The 16,927-nt window shown below is 51.7% G+C and overlaps 1 protein-coding gene across 1 annotated transcript in view; it reads left to right on the top strand.

The window, feature by feature from the left end:
* The window catches only part of SFXN5 (sideroflexin 5), a gene marked incomplete at both ends in the record, with an annotated part of 85,562 nt that overhangs the window by 49,417 nt on the left and 19,218 nt on the right, over nucleotides 1-16,927 (top strand). Inside the window, 3 exon segments of the mRNA XM_082282478.1 lie at nucleotides 2,564-2,654; nucleotides 6,765-6,880; nucleotides 8,988-9,073. Coding sequence (XP_082138604.1) covers nucleotides 2,564-2,654; nucleotides 6,765-6,880; nucleotides 8,988-9,073 — 293 coding nt within the window.

Below are 16,927 nucleotides of genomic sequence, written 5' to 3'. Positions count from 1 at the left end.
TGGGGATGGTTGGACTCGATCTTAGAGGGCTTTTCCAGCCTCAGCGGTGCCGTGGTTGTGCCGGGTTTGGTGGGATGATCCCCCCTGACTCTGTTCCGTGTTTCCATCTCCCAGTGCTGCAGATCCCACTCAGTGACTGGGTGTTGGTCACAATAATAAACCTGGGCTTGGTTTTTAATGATGAATTTGCCTCAACAGCATCCTCCAGCCAGCCCCAAGTAATTAAACTCATTAACATCTCCTTGATGGCCTTTTTGCTTTGGAGGCCTGAGGCTGAGCAGTTCCTGCCCTTGCCCTGTTTGCCCTCATCGCACCTCGTGGCCTGTGGGAAGGAGTTCACAGATCAGCGACAGCAATTTCCAAACTGTGGCAAACAAACCCTCATTAGCTTCCTATATCCAGTCCTTGTGCTGGGAATCTGGGAGATGGGATTTAAATCTCCAGCAACTCTAATTTCAGATTCCCAGCAGGGGGGTTGCTGCGAGTGGGGACTGAGTTCATCGCATTGAATCTGGAAGTAAAATGCTTTTATTTCACTGCCCTCACAGTGGTGGCTGCCCCAGACTCAGCTTTTCTCTTTCAAAACCTGCTGCTCTTCCACTTCATGCTCAAATCCCTCCATCCACTTTATGGCCAAATTCCCCATCAAACCCCCAAGCAGGTGGCAAAATTTGTCATTGACACGGATTAACCGTATCCAGACTAAATACCCAAATCCACAGGGCAGACCAGCAAAGCCAGGCTTAAAACTGTCTTCTCTTAAAGCCACACGTTTAAGACTATCTTACAGTTTCTGAAACTGTTCAGACTTTGAAAATACTCATCCTAACAATTGGAAAATGCAAAAAAAGAAAAGAATTCAGTATTTTTTGTGGGGGAAGAACATCAAGACAAGCCCTCACTGCTGTCCAGACTAAGAAGAGTCACTGTGGCTCTCTTGGGCTCAGCTCTAGAGCCGCATTTGCCGAGGACAAGAGGAGGAGTTCCTGCTGGGGTCTGGGTGAAAACCTTGGGAAAGGCTCTGGGAATACTTCCTGGGGCTGGAGAAGCAGCCCTGTGCTCGTGCAGGGCTTACCCAGCAGTTGTGCTTCTCCACCTCTTCCTCCCAGGCTCCGGCACGCCGCGATGTGCTGGGATGTGCATGGATAGGGTAGCAGCCTGCAAAATATGTTTTCCCAGGCTTCTCTTTTCTTTCTAAACCCCCCCAAATCGCTCTTTTCTGGCAGCTTTTTGGCTTTGGCTGAATTTTTTTTTTTTTTTTTAATTTTGCTGCATTTTTGGCTGAAAACTTTTGGGCCACACATTGCTCAAGGCTTCCATTTCCAGCCAAAAATTCCTGGGTTGGGGCAGTTGGGTTTTGTTTGTGCATTTGTGGGGAGTTTGTGGGATGAAAAAGTGAAAACACAGTGAGGAAGAGTAATTGGAAGACAGAAGTCATTCCCCATGAGTAGCTTTGGTTAATTTTTCACCCCTCTTGTGCTTGAAGCCCATTTTGGTGGAGATTCTCCCAGTTTTCACTGTTATCAACCTGAGGCTCAGGAGCAGTGACTCCTCTGTGCTGTTCCTGTAAACATCCACAATGACTCACATCCATGAAAAACTATGGAGAGCTCTGCTTTAGTCAAGGGTTGGACGAGGCAACAAAAATCAATCCATGGTTATAAACTTCACAGCCCAAGTGCTGGCACTGGATTGGGTTGTGTAGTGCAGACCCTTGGAGAAGGAATTCATTGTGTTGGGCCACCACCACCACTGAAATTTGGCTTTTTCCTGGCCAGGTGATGACTGCCAGTCCCAAGGATTTTGTGCTGGATGGGGAAAATGTTGGTGAACGGGGCCAAAATGCAGCCAAGGGCATTTCCAGGAGGACTGGATGGTGTTGCAGTGGTTTCTGGCTTGGCTTTTAGCTGGAAAGGGTTTGAACCCAACAGTTGGGTTCAACCCTTCATATAAACCCACCAGCTGCCTTCAATCCTTAATTTAAACCCCATGGTTTGGTGCAATCCAACAGCTGGGTTCAACACTTTGTGCAAACCTAAGGGTTGGGTTCAGTCCTTGATTTAAACCCAGTGATGGGTTCGACCCATCTTGTAAACCCAAGGGTTGGGTTCAGTCCTTAATTTAAACCCAACAGTTGGGTTCAACCCTTCATTTAAACCCCATGGTTTGGTTCAATCCAATGCTTGGGTTTAACACTTTGGATAAACCCAGCTGTTGGGTTGGACCCTTCTTATAAACCCAAGGGTTGGGTTCAATCCTTCACTTCAACCCAATGGTTGGGTTCAGTCCAACAGTTGGGGTCAGCCCTTCATATAAACCCACGAGTTGGGTTCAACTCTTCATTTAAGCCCAAAGATTGGGTTCAGCCCGTGTTTTAAGCTCAGCAGTTGGATTTAACCCTTTGTTGACTAAAGGTTTGAGCCCAACACAGCCAAACCCTGCAGTGGGGGGGAGGTTTAGTTCTCAAATGCTTCTCCATGGGGAGAGACCCCAAACTGTGCCACCTGCCCTGCTCCTGGTCATTAAGCTTCTGCTTCTCTGGTTTGTTTTTCTCCACTCCAAGGTGGGCCTTAATGTTCTGATCCAGAGAGCAAACAAGTTTACCCCGGCCACTCGGCTCCTGATCCAGAGGTTTGTGCCGTTCCCTGCTGTCGGTAAGGACGAACTCCTTTTCTTTATGTTCTGAGTGGTGGCTGCAAACCTGCAGATGGCCAGAAGCCGCTGGGATGGACACAGCTCCTGCCTTCCTGCTCGTGTGCCCTCAGTGGTGGTGGTCCCTGAGCTGGGGCAGGCAGGGGTGGAACTCTGCAAAGCAGAATTTTGGCAGAAAAATGCTGCAAAGCTGCTGGCAGAGGCAGCCCCTGAGGCTTTTCAGCTGCACTTCCCACTCTGAAGCAGCTTCAAAAGTGATCAGCACTGACTGGTCCGTGACCATCCCGATCTGAGTGCATTTCATTCAAAAGATCTGGGCTGAACTGCCCAAATCTTCAAATAAGCAGCAGCACTGTGGTTATTTTACACTAAAATGCAAAGAAATGGTTCTGCTGTGGATGCACCGATTTCTGAGAGCCACTGGTTAAAAGCAGCCCCAAGTGTGTGCAGAACTGAGGCTGCTCCTGGCTTGGTGGAGCATTTTATTGGTGTTTTGTCAGCCCAGTGTTTGAGGGAAGGGACGCCCTGGGCTCAGCCTTTGCTGGGCCCTGTGGTTACAACCTTCAGCAGATGCTGAGTTATTTTAGCCCTGGAGAAGTCCCCAGTGGCTTTGGGGTAATTTTCTGTATAAGCTTATTCATTTCTAAAGATGGGGCAAAGATTGCCCAAGCATAGAGGAAATCACTAAAGAATGGGGTTTGCTCCCTGTTCCAGGTCCCTTTCCAGCTGTTTAATGCCGAATTTTCCTTTCAGCTTTTTCCTTTGCCGTGCAAGTGCCACATCCTCAGAGCTTCACTCGAGGCTGCTGAGCCCCTTTACCTGTCTGCTGCTCTCCATTCCTCTGGTCTTTCTGCTCCTTTTTTAACAGGGAACTGGTTGTTGTGTCCCCCCAGCCCTCAATTCCCAGGCTGATGGATTTTTCCCCCTCTTTTCTGCCAGGAAGGCAGCTGCTGGCCCTGTCTGCAGAGCAGCAGTGATGGGGATTGTGGTCTGGGGGTTGCTCTGAGCACTTTGCTTGTACATAAGGGATCTGTGGACATTGTTGTTGTTTTCCTGGGACTTTTCTGGGATGTATTTTTGAGGGATTCAGCTTTCCTTGGGTTTTTATAACCAGGACAGCATGAGGAATGAGTTCAAGCCCTGGGAGGCAGCTCTGAGGCGGGGTTTGAGTCAAAGACACCCAGGAAATCCTTGCTGCAGGGTTGATCTATTTCCACACCAAGGTGTTTGTGTTGGCATTGATTGAGGACCCATAATTAATTTGTTTAGCTTGTAATTAATTCTCCAGCTAATATTTTATTTGTCATGCTTCGTTATGATCAGGGATCCTCCCACTAATTGCTGGTTTGTGCTTTGCAGACCTGGACAAACCCTTTAGTTAAAGATGCATCTCCCAGTTCCTTTTGAGCCTCCAGCCCCCAGCAAAAAGGCAGAAATTCTCCTTTTCTACATGAAAAGCCCGACACTGGGGTAAAGCTCTTGCTCCAAAAAACCCATGGACGTGGTGCTCAGGGATGGGGTTTAGTGGTGGATCTGGCAGTGCTGACTGATGGTTGGACTCGATGATCTTCGAGGTCTTCTCCGGCCTTAATGATTCCATGATTCTGTGAAATTAAGGAGTTGTCCCCATCCCTTCCTTGCCTCCCTCTCCACTGACCTCCAGAGCTGTGCTGGTTGGAGGCAGCTGGGGAACTGGAGGGACATCCAAGCTTGAGAGTCTGATCCCGAGTTACCAGGGGAGAGGGGCAGCTGCTGCTGGGGTGGAAGGCAGCCCAAACTCCCAGCAGGGATGTTCATAAGGACTCTGTGGAGCTTTGGGAAGCTGGGATGGGTGCTGGGAAAGGTCGTGGTGGCCTCAGGGATGCTGTGCACGGGGTGTGTCATCCCCAGGTCATGTTGAGGTTGTGTTTGCACACTCAGTGAACTCCCACCTGCAGAAGTTCTGCCTGGAGGACACATTCAGCAGGAGCAGTGCTGGGTCAGGCCATGCCCTCACCCTCCTCCAAAGTTAATTTGTAGTAGCTGAAAATCCCAAATTGTCCAAAAAAATCCCACCCAGGTCCAGGGGTTGGGTGCAGGAAACCAACCCAGGTGGCAGCTCCTGGAGGTGGCCAAGGCTCTGCAGGGCCAGAGGCTGCCCTGCTGGAAAAGGGGTTTGGGATTGGTGGTGGAGCATCCTCTGGGGCTGAAGGGGTTCCATGGAAAGAGCAGGAAAAGGCAAGGAGGGTCTTGGAGCCTGAATTTGAGCAAGGAGGGGCTGGATCCTTTCTCGGAGATGAGGAGGGGAAGGATCTCGGTGCCCAGGGAATGCAAGGAACCCAATTCACCCTTTTCTTCCCAAGAACTGGGTGTGAACGGCTGTCCCCAGGGTCAGGGTGTCACTGGTGAGGGTCTGCCTTATACTGGAGGTGTGCATGGCTGAAAGAATTCTCACAAAATCCCCGAAATTACACCCCAAACCTGATCTGAAGGAAATTACAGCAGATAGAAAGATCTTCATTGGAGAGAAGGGAGAGGAAGGAAGGATTTCTTCTCCTTGGGCTTTTGTGTGTGTGGGGTTAAAGTTGTTGTGTTTAGGTGATGCCCAAGAACAGATTTAGAGCGTGGAGAGCACGCTGGGATAGAAAAAATATCTACAAAGCCCCAGGAGTGGGGTGGTGGCTTGGTTTGGAGCCTGAACCCAGGTTCCAGTGTGCCTCAGAGTGTTTTCATAGCCGCAGTTTCCAGGCCATATTATCACAATTTCTTCCCGGATCCTGCAGATCACTTTGTCTGCACATATATTTATTTATTTCTCACCCCTCCCCGTGCATTTGAGACGTCCATAAAATCCAAGTTTAGCCATAATTAGCAGCACTTTCTGCTTCCTCAGAAAGCAGAAGGGGAGCGGTTACGTGAGTCGCTCGTCTCAGACGAGCGGGCTGGAAGCAGCTTTTGGGTTTGGGACCAGGTCAGGGAATCCAGAGCCTTGGAAAAGCATCTTGGGAGGGCCAGGTCTGGACACCCCATCCTGGCTCTGTCAGGAACTCTGTACCAGGGCATCCTTGGCCAAAGCAGCTCCGTTGGGGGGTTTTTATCTGCTCAGTTGTGATTGACAACGAGAAGGACGGGGCATGAGAGTGTTAAAAATGAAAAAAACCCCAGGGGCTAAAGTTTCTTTAAATGAAAGGCCTGTTTTGTTTTTGATCTGGGATTCAGGAACTGAAGGGTTGGGAACACAGATATTTTGATAGATGGGAAGAGTGGTCTGGTAGTTGGAATATTAAAGAGAGAGACAGAGTGTGCGTGTGTGTGTGTTCCTCTCCCTCTCGAGTGGAAGGAGCGTTTGTCACCACAAATCATCCTTGATTGCACAGAGCTGCCTTCGGAGAGGGCTCACCCACCCACCACCCTCAAAAAATTAGACATTTGTTATATGACATGAATTGAGATTAATTAGCGAATATTAACCCATCAAGCCGTGCAGAAACACATTTTTGGAAGGCACTTGGTGCTTGCAGCAACAGTGGGTTTGTCTCAGTTCTGGGTGGAAAGTTTGCAGGGAAATGTGGTGGGGGGGGTGCTGGAAAATGCCACTTGATCAGCCCAAAAGTTCTGTGGGAATTAGCAGCTCTTCTTTGGGAGAAGTTGGGAAGTGCCTGAGCCCCAGAGAGGGGCTGCACGCTGGAGGGGGGTGCTCAACCCCAGCTCCTGATCAGATTTGAGAGACAGAATTTGGGGTCACCTCAAGGCCTCAAAAGCCACAGGCTGGGCAAGGAGTGGGGGTCAGAAAGGTCCTGGTGCACAGAGCCGGTTTTCCCCTAAAATGTGTGAAATCGTGGAATGATTTGGGCTGGAAGGGACCCTAAAGACCATCTAGTTCCAGCCACGGGCAGGGACACCTTGCTCTGGACCTTCCAGTTGTCCTATTTGCCCTTATTCTCCCAGAGGAAAAAGAAAAAATTGGTTATTACTCTCCTTGAGAATCCCATCTCTTTTTTTTTTTGGATCAGAGCAGCTCAGGGAAGCCCCTCGGCAGACTGAGGGAAGGAAATCTGGAGGGCTGGCAGGGCACACAGAAACTGCTGGTGGGGACTGACCAGGGCTGATCCTCCTGCCTTTCTCCTCCTCAGCCAGTGCCAACATCTGCAACGTTGTCCTGATGAGGCACACGGAACTGGAAGAAGGAATCGATGTGCTGGACAACAATGGGAACATCGTCGGCTCTTCCAGAGTTGCTGCCAAACACGTGAGTGCCCGAGGGGTTGGGTGAGCTGGGGCACGGCTGATTCCAGGCTCAGCACACCCCACAGCCGCTGGAATCCATGGCTTAAAGAGCTGGGAATGGAGGAGAGCAGCGTTCCAGAGGACTTGTGTCGTGTGGGGAAATTTGGGGACTGGCCTTGAAGATTTCAAGGGGCTCAGATTGACCCTGGGGAGATCCTGTGCCTGATGCTTCCACAGGAGTTCCTTGTGGAGTTCCCAGCAGAGATCCCTCACACCTTTTCCCAGACGAGGAGGGCTCAGGCTCTGAGCTGAGCAGTTTTCACCCCTTCCCCTGCCAAACCTGCATTAAAAGCTGCCACCCGAAGCTGGGTGAGGGCAGCCAGGTGTTTTTACCCTCGTTAACACCTGGTTTGCTTTCCCCGGGACCCACTCCGTGCCTGGAGCTGTTCCCTCTCCACCCCTCGGAGCAGTTCTGCCTCCTGAGCATCCTCCTGAGCTGTTGTTTCCAAGTGGGCTCTCAGTGAGACGTGGAGCTGTACCCAGCACACGCCCAGGCACAGGAGTTAATAATATAATGCTGGCATTTCCCTCCCTCCTTCTGTCCAAGGCTCCTGAGGCACTCCAGAGACAGCAATTAATGCACGGCTCTGCAGTCCTCGGCAGGAGCTGGGGGATCTCTAATGCCTCTCCATATTGTTGTTTAACAGGGGGATTCAAACAATCTGTTGAAGTGCTCCGAGACACTTCTTGGAGCCAGTTTTCCTCAATTCCATTAGCTGGCTCCAGGACCTGCTTTCCCCTCTCCATCCTGATGGTTGGAAGAGAAAATAAAGATTAAAAGTGAAGGTGGAGCTGAAACGGAAAATTTGGGAGTTCTGGGAACTTCTGCTCAGCTGCCACCCAATCCCAGTGCTTCTTCCTGGACGGGTTAATCCTGGTTTTTGTCATGTAAAATGTGGCAGATCCTCAGTGTGACCCCTCTGTCCCTCTCTGGGGGTTTGTTGTGATGGGACATAAAATCCCTGGGACATAAAATCCTGGTATGGTTTGGGTGGGAAGGGACCTCAAAGCCCATCCAGTGCCATGGGCAGGGACACCTCCCACTGTCCCAGGCTGCTCCAAGCCCCAGTGTCCAGCCTGGGACATTCCCAGGGATCCAGGGGCAGCCCCAGCTGCTCTGGCAATTCCAGCCCAGCCCCTGCCCACCCTCCCAGCCAGCAATTCCTTCCCAACATCCCAGCCCAAGCTCCCCTTTCCCACTGGGAAGCCATTCCCTGCCTCCTGTCCCTCCAGCCCTTGGCCCCAGTCCCTCTGCAGCTCTCCTGGAGCCCCTTGAGGCCCTGCAAGATCTCTGGGCCTCAATAAATCCAGATCCGGCTGCTCTGTTGGCTCCTTCTGGTGAGTCTGGCCAGGAGGGAAGGATCAGTGGAGGGGCAACTGCAGCTCCATGGTTGGGGTTTTCCTGGGAGAGGAGAGCCCCGTGGGTCACAGTGCCCTGCAAGGAGCCAGCAGGGGTTAAAAGCAGTCCCTGGAGCAGCAGTGAGGGGCTGCACTCCCCCAGCACGGAGCTGAAATCAACACTCAGCTCAGGGAGGAAGGGTCGAAGCTGCTGCTCAGCCCCTGTTGGGATATTTCCCCTACAACGTCTCCCCTACATCATCTCCCCTCCATTTCCCCTCCAACACTTCCCCTACATTTCCTCTACGACATTTCCCTTACAACATCTCTCCTACAACATCTTCCCTCCAGCACTTCCCTTACGACATCTCCCCTCTATTTCCCCCCCTACATCTCCCCTACAACATTTCCCCTGCAACATCTGCAGGCAGCTGTCCCACCTCCCTTCCTCCCTGCAGGCAGCCCTGACAGGTGTGTGTGGGATTGTGCCGGGGTGCTTGGACACTTTTGGTCGCATCAGGTGGAATCAGGGAAGCTCTTGGGTGTCTCTGTTTGTTCTGCCGGGTTTGTGACCCGGAATGTTGTGACCAAACAGCTCCTGGCCAAGCTGGAAGTGCCCACTGATCCCTTCATTCCCATAAGTAGCCCAGCAGAGCCGTTCCTGAGCCCAGCAGGTCCGTTCTGGGTTTGTTTGGGATGTCTGGATGTGTTTGTTTGTGTTTGCTCCACAGGCCCTGCTGGAAACAGCCCTGACCAGGGTGGTCCTGCCCATGCCTATACTGGTTCTACCTCCGATCATCATGTCCGTGCTGGAGAAGTGAGTGCTGCCGGAGGGGAAGGGGGATTCCCGAGGGGAGAGGTCCTCAGTGGGTGTTGGCATTGATATTTTATGGAATCATGGAATGGTTCAGGTTGGAAAGGTCCTCCAAGGTCATCGAGTCCAACCACCCCCAGCACCGCCACCGCTGCCCCGTGTCCCCAAGGGCCACATCCACAGGGCTTTGAAACCCCTGCAGGGATGGGGACTCCACCCCTGGGCAGCTCCTTCCAATGCTTAACAACCCTTTCTGTGAAGGAATTTTCCCCAAATCCAACCTAAACCCTCCCTGGTGCCGTTCCCTCTCCTCCTGTCCCTGTTCCCTGCCAGCAGAGCCCGACCCCCCCCCGGCTGCCCCCTCCTGTCAGGGACTTGTGCAGAGCCACAAGGTCCCCCCTCAAATTTCATCCACCAAATCCATTTTTTTGCTTATTAAATTGCCACATTCCATCGTTTTGGAGCAATGTCCAGCCTGTTGAAGTTTTATATTGACATGGTTATTTTGACTCATCCCTGACACCCCAGCAGTTTGAGTAACCCATTGTGCAAGGTCAGTGGGAGACAAAACCCTCTGGAGTCAGTGGAAAACTGTCCATGACTTGCAGTTCTCCACTTAGCAAATGTCAGAGGTTAAAAGGTCTCGGCTGGTGTTCAGCCAGAGGTGGCCATGGAATCATGGAATTGTTTGGGTAGGAAGAGACCTTAAAGACCATCTAATTCCAATGAGGAGCAGATTCCACCCCCCTAATTTTGTGCAAAATGTTTGAGTTTTTGTTCATTCTCCTCCTGAACAAAATCTCTGCAGCCTCTTCCCTGCTCCAAGTCCCTTTGTCACCCACACGGTCCCCAAGCCGTGATTTCCCTGTGGGATCTGCTGGGAATGTGCTTGGGAGTGACCGTGCCTTACTCTGGAGTTGCTGACTCTGGAGTAACTTATTCTGGAGTAATTTACTCGGGGCTTACTCTGGGTTATGTGTAGGAACTGAGGCTGTGCACCGAGGTGGTTTTGTGTGTTCCCACTGCTTTAACTGGTTCCCATTTCACCATCCCAAAAAAGATCAACACCCAAATGGGGCAAATGATTTCATTGCTTCAGAGGACCTTTGCTGGGTATCCACAGATCAAATCCTCCATGTGCCAAAAAATTCAGAGAAGTTTGTAAGAAACTCCTCTCTGAGTTATCAATTTGTTATTTGAAATGTTTGTCTCCAGCAGGACACGCTGAGGGCCCGTCCTGGGGCATCCCCAAGCTGCAATGAACCTGACAGTAAAATCAGATTGGCACCTGGGGGCAAAGCAAAACCAATGGTGAAATTTGCTCCATCCTTTGGAGCAAAATAACACCAATAAATCGTTTCTTTGTCCTTGGGGGCATCATAAATCCTTGGGCTGATGTGAGTTCTGCTAAATGCACCTGTGCTCAGTGCAGGCCTTACTAAAACTGATCTTACCTGTGCATTTACAGGAGATTGCCCTCAAAAAAAAATCATCATTTTAACTGATTGAAAGACTTCATTCACGTTTGGGAGAGAAAATTTTCCTTCTCACTGCCACGAAACTCTGTGGGTACAAAAATACCCGGGCCCTGCTTTTGCCTGCCTGAATTCTCCCCGGAGCTTTGTGCCTGCTTCCTTTGCCATCAAATATCCTTGGATTCCTGGAAGGCTGGCAGTGGGAAACAGCAGGGATGGGGACTGAGGTGTGGCTTGGCCACGCTGCCTCAGGTGGTGGCACCTCTGGAGCACCCTTGGGACATGGGGAGGGATCTGAAGTCAACTCACAGATCTTAGAAGTGATTCCCAAAGGCTTCAGGCAGAGGTGAAAGCTCATTTGGGGGAAAAAAGCTTTGGAGCATTTGGGAAAAGTGTAACTTGTTGAATTTAGTAGGATTTGAGTTGGAGGAGGGTGTTTTTAATGGGGGTGAGATCCCAACAGGCATTATCCATTTATTTATGGAGATCCCTACAGGGGCTATAAATGGGAAGGACGAACATGTTACTCATTATTTGGAGGCTGGAGAGCTGGAATGAGGAGTCACAGCCTGGATCCTCTGATGGATTTACATTTGGGATACGGGAAGGAGGGGATGATTCCTCCAATGGTTTTGCGTCTGGGATTGTGGGAAGGAGGGGATGATTCCTCCAATGGATTTGCATCTGGGATTGTGGGAAGGAGGGGATGATTCCTCCAATGGATTTGCATCTGGGATTGTGGGAAGGAGGGGATGATTCCTCCAATGGATTTGCATCTGGGATTGTGGGAAGGAGGGGATGATTCCTCCAAGTCATTTGCATTTGGGATTTTGAGGAAGGAGGGGATGGCTCTTCCAATGGCATTTGGGATGTGGGAAGGAGGGGACAATTCCCATGCCTGGTATGGTCCCAGGTGGGTGATGGAGCTCAGCCGGGTGGGACTCCCACCCCTCCAGGAGCCAGCCCCTGCTCCCAGCAGCGGTTTGAGATCCCAGGAATTCTCCCTGCCTCGTTCCTCCCAAAGTTTATTTTAAGTGGCCAGTTCCCGGTCGCGTCTCTCCGCTCGGATCCAGGTCTTTCCTCTCTCCCAGCCATCTCTCCATCTGCATGTTTTAACTCCCCCAGCTGCCTCTCCCGTCTCTTGTGCCATTTTTTTCAGCTCTCTTGGCTCCTCTCGTCTCTCTGCCTGCTGTGTATTTTAACTCCCGGGGCCGCCTTCCCTGCTCTCCAAGTAATTCCATGTTCCCTCCCACTGCCGCGCTCCCATTCTTTCCCCATGTTTCATGCATTTCCTGCTGCTTGGACGCTCTGTTGGAGCAGGGAACATATAGAATCAATGTTTATTTTCAGCCTGCATATGCCATGCAGGGAACACGGTGTCAGTTATTTTGTGCAGATGTATTCTCATTGAAGTTTTATAAATAATATCTGTGCTGGCAACTTTAACACGGAAAAATATTGGTTTGGCCATGTCTGTGGGATGAGGGCGGCTCTTCCGTGGCACAGAGCTGACAGTGGGAATTCTTTGGTGCCCCCATGTCACACAGGTGTGGGGACAGCTGCCTCCACTGCAGGAAGTTGGGCTCTTCATCCCTATTTCCCTTTATTCAGACACTCCTTTGTTTGGTTATTACAGTGAAATCTGGGAAGTGGAGCTGTTTGCTCCCAGCCACCATCCAAGGCCCCTGCTCCTTGCAGAGCTGCAGCCCGTCCTGCAGCTGGTTTGTGTGGGACACTCCAGGTCTAAGTGCAGCCTCAGGCTGAGCTCTGTGGTGGGACTACCCAAATTTTTGGCTCCTGTGGCCTGGCCAAGAGTTGGAGAAGCTCAGTCCATCACCAGCGTCTGCTCTGGGGGATCTCTGAGTGGAGACTGAAGAACCTGAGCTCTTCTTACATCCTTATCTTAAACCTGCTCTGTGCCCCTCAGAGAAGACCTTTCAGAGGGTCTGAAGCACAGAGCAGGGCTGAGAAGGTTCCAAGAGCTCGGGAATGTCAGGATACACTGGAGAAGGGCTTGGAGCTGGCTGGGCAGTGTTTGTGAAGAGACAAAGCTAGAACTGCTGGCGATGGGCAGGAGCTGAGGGAGAAACGGGAGCAGAACAGTTGTGTCCGTGGGAGAGGAGCATTTCTGCTCTTCCTCATCTCCAATCTTCCTTAAGCAGCAGTTCCTAGGCCTGTTTTCCTGTAAATCCCATAAAATCTGAGTGCTCCCAGGCTGGATCAACACTGCCGAGCTGCTCTGGCTGAGCTAAATCGGTGGCACCAGGAAAAATGGATTTTCCTGGGGGCTGGCCAGTGCTCAGCCAGTGGTTTGTGGTGCTGGAAGGGCATTTTCTTCAGCCTGAGCCGTGTTTGTCACTGCAGAGCTGTGGCTGGGACAGGAGGCCCTCCTGGCCCTGGTGTCCATGGATTTTTCCTGGAGATATTCCCCTGTCAGTGAGAGCAGGGTGTTCCCATAGGTGCTTTTCCTGCGAAGTCCCCATCCGGCTGAGCCCTTGGTGAAGTTTGTTTGGGCTCAGCAGCTGCCAGCAGTGACACCTTCAACTGCTGGGGCTGTTCCCGGAGTAAACACGGAAACTGCTCCTTTAATGGTGTCAATCAAGCACAAAAATCCCCCAACCTCCCTCGTTTTGCATCTGCTGTATCCTCTGGATAGGCACAGGGCTGGAGCTCCGGGCTGGGGACAGTGGTGGCCTGGCTGGGTGGGGCAGCAGAGCTGCTGGTCGCTGGTAGAGCTCAGATTTCCTAAAATGACCCAAAATGAGTGAGAAGAGCTCGGGAACAGAGCAGAGAGACCTGGCAGAATGGGGATCTGGCATCCCAAACTTCCTTGGCACATGAGAGGGGTGTTCCGAAGAGTTTGGGATACCTCGGGATCCCCCGAGCTCCAGCCCCGGCGCTCCCCGTGCCCCGCGGCGGCGCCGGCGTCTCGCGGTGTCTGCACTGCCTCTGAACCTGTTTATAGCAAACACCACAGAAACCCCACAGAATCTGTCAGCTGGGAGACTCGGGTTCACTCCTGTCATGTTTAGTTTAGCATCTGACACCTCCTCCCCGACAAATACAGCCCTGGTTCACTGCACCCGATAACTCCTTCGGAGTGCAGCGCCTGACTTCCATATGGAATAAATTACAGCACCTCCTGAAAAACGCCAGAGGCAGCTGCCAAATTATGCAAAATTTAAACCACTAATGAACAATGTGATGAAAGTTGAATGAAGGTGTATTTACAAGAGCTACAACACTCTGTCTCCGCGCAGCAGATGTACTGTCTGTGTGTGTTTGTACCTACGGACACCGGGAGACGGGAGCCCAGGGCTCGGCTGCCTGAGGTGCCTCCCTCAGCACTCAGCCTGAGCGTTCCCAGCGTCTTCCTGCCTCTTGCAGTGTCCTCTCAGCAAAATTTGTAAAGGGAAACTGCAGCAGGAAGAGGCATTAGGGGGTTTGAAGGAGTGAAGGAGCAAAACTTGAAGAAAAAGAGAAAGAGGAGGAGGGAAGTGTTGCAAAATTTCCTTTTCTTTGCCATCCAAAGGTCAGGGGAGAAACATGGATCAGTTCTGCTGATGAGACAGACCAAAAGTGTTGGCTTTTAAAATCGGGCACCACAAAATATTGATATTAAAGCGGGCTGGAGAGGGATTTTTCCCAAGAGCAGGGAGTGAAAGGACAAGGGGAGATGGTCTCAAGCTGAGGGAGGGGAGGTTTAGGTCAGACCTTGGGAAGGAATTCCTGGCTGTGGGGGTGGGAGGCCCTGGCACAAGGGTGCCCAGAGCAGCTGTGGCTGCCCCTGGATCCCTGGCAGTGCCCAAGGCCAGGCTGGACAGGGCTGGGAGCAGCCTGGGACAGCGGGAGCTGTCCCTGATGGGCTTTAAGGTCCCTTCCAAGCCCAGCCATTCCATGATTCCAGGATTCTCTTGTCCTCCTGCAGCTTTCAGGCGTGAGACCTCTTGGTGCAAACTTTCCAGTTCCTTGCTGGCTTATCCAATCCAGGGTTTAATCCCAAAGCTGCTCCTGTCCTGTGTGTGGGGTGAAGTCTCTAAAACTCCTGTTCTCCCATGAAATAACACCAATACTTCTGCACAGTTGTGGTGGGGTGGGATGGGCTTTGCTCTTGTGAACAAATCAGGCTCCTTCACTTGCTTTTGGAACATCTCTGGAGATGTTCAGCAATCCAATTTTTAATATCTCTTTTTTGAGTATTTTTTGTGGTACTCAAAATCCATCTGGACACAACCCTGAGTTCTGTGCTCCTGCCGGAGCAGGGAGGCTGGGCTGGGTGACCTCCCTCCCAACCTTACTCATCCTGGGATTTGTTAGGCTCCAGAAGCTGCCCGAGCTGGGCTCTCAGGGGGCTCTGAAGGTCCAGACCTGCCCGTCCCCTGACCCACGCCTTTGGCAGAGCACACAGGGCAGTGTTGTGAACGAAATCCCTCTTCACCACTTGGATATTAATTCTATTTATTTTCAATCTGTGCTGATCCTCTGCAGTGAAACCCTTTGGAAGCTCCTCATCATTCCCTTCCGACGGGGGGTTAATGGGTGAAAAGAGGGATTTGCTTTGCAGCTGACAGCTCACAAAATGCAATATTTAACTTCCCATCCTTCCGAGCTCTGTGTCGGGAGCAGGGATCCCAGGGACAGAAGAAAACTGGACCTCTTGACTAATTATGAGTCATTTATTCTGAACCGCACAAATTCTCCAATCTGAATCCCAATTAAGACATTACACTACATGTGTTAATTAGTCTGCTCTCCTTTTTAAATCAAGCCATAACTCTTCCTAATTAGGAGGTCGGCCCTTGTAATTTGAACTGGCCTGAGTTGGAGGCACCCCTGCAAGTCACACCTGGGGGCTGGACCCGGGATCATTTTAAATTGGTTGAGGTTTTCCTTGGGTGATTATCAGGTCCCCAGCAGGGCAGTAATTACAGAGGGTGCAGCTCCAAATTAAGATATCAGGGGTGGTGTCAGCAGTGATGCCTTGGCTCTAAACTGAACCCCAGGGAGGCCTGGAGGATGCTGCTCCTGGCATCGCCCCAGCGAGGGCTCTCACGGATCACAGCAGCTTCAGCAGGAGAACAACCAGCTCCAGGAGCTGCCCCTGTGCATCCCAGGGATAATCCCAGCTTATCCAGGGCAGTCCTGGAATGGGACAGGTGTTAAAGGGTGTGGAGCAGGTAACCTCTCCTGCTTGGACAGGAAACCATTCCTGCTTGGACTGGTACCCTGCTCTCCTGCTTGGACAAAGCCTTGCAGGCTTCTCTGAGAGAATCTGAGATTCAGTCATGCTCAGTGCAGCACAAAGCAGCTCAATATTGGAGAACAGAAGCTTGACTTTCACAGCACAAATTGATAGGATCAACTCCGTCTCGAGAGCTTATTAGCGAGGAGCTGCGCTGTTGGAGGAGTTAAACTCTGGAGCGTTTGCCCTCCCCACTTCCCCCAGGCTGCCGAGATGAAGGCAGTTCTCAGCAAGGCGAGAGGCTGAGTGTGCCCAGGCAGCAGCAGGGGATGAATTCCCCCTCACTGGCTCCCCCAGGTGTCTTTGGAGCCAGCACCGGACGTGGAGCAAGGGGCTGGGGTGACCTGGGGTCTGACCTGGCTGCAAACCCGGGCTGGCCGTGCCGAGGCAGGGCAGGGACAGGCCCTGGGCTGGAAGGGCTGGCTGGCACCTGGGAATGGTGCACCATGGATTGGGAATGGTTTCATCCCAATGATGTCACCACAGGGATGTTCAGGGCTTGGTGTTATCTCTGGTACCTCCCCTCACCGAAGGAGCGCTCCTGTGCTCACCCCAGAGGGAAGATGTTCACCAGGAGATCATGGAATCGTGGAATATCCTGAGCTGGACCCACTGGGATCATCCAGCCCAGCCCCTGTTCCTGCCCAGACCCCCCAACAGCCCCACCCTGGGCATCCCTGGCAGCGCTGTCCAAACACTCCTGGAGCTCTGGCAGCCTCGGGGCCGTGCCCATTCCCTGGGGAGCCTGGGCAGTGCCCAGCACCCTCTGGGGGAAGAACCTTCCCTGATATCCAAACCGACCCTGCCCTGGCACAGCTCCAGCCCTTCCCTGGATCCTAAATAACCCAGCAGCAAATCCCCTCCCTCTCCACATTGCTCATACACGCTGAACAACCCAACAAAACTCACTGTCAACTTGTTGGTTTATATTCTCATTTTTTTCACTTGAAGGATAGGGATCCTTTTTGTAAACAGCTCCAGAATAAATCCCTCAGGAATTATATTTTCCCCTTTAACAGTGGTAAGCTGCCTGAGGACCTGTCTCTTGGAATATATTTAATATACCAGCTTCTACCAGCCAAAGGTTGTCCCAGTTTTCCGGTGTAAATTCCATCCTTTGGGGTCATTATGAGACCCTGA

This window comes from Coloeus monedula (assembly GCF_965178545.1).
Source record: "Coloeus monedula genome assembly, chromosome: 5".
Classification (NCBI taxonomy): Eukaryota; Metazoa; Chordata; class Aves; order Passeriformes; family Corvidae; genus Coloeus; species Coloeus monedula.
Note: the sequence above shows the minus strand (reverse complement) of the source record. Positions and strands in the feature narration are given on the sequence as shown.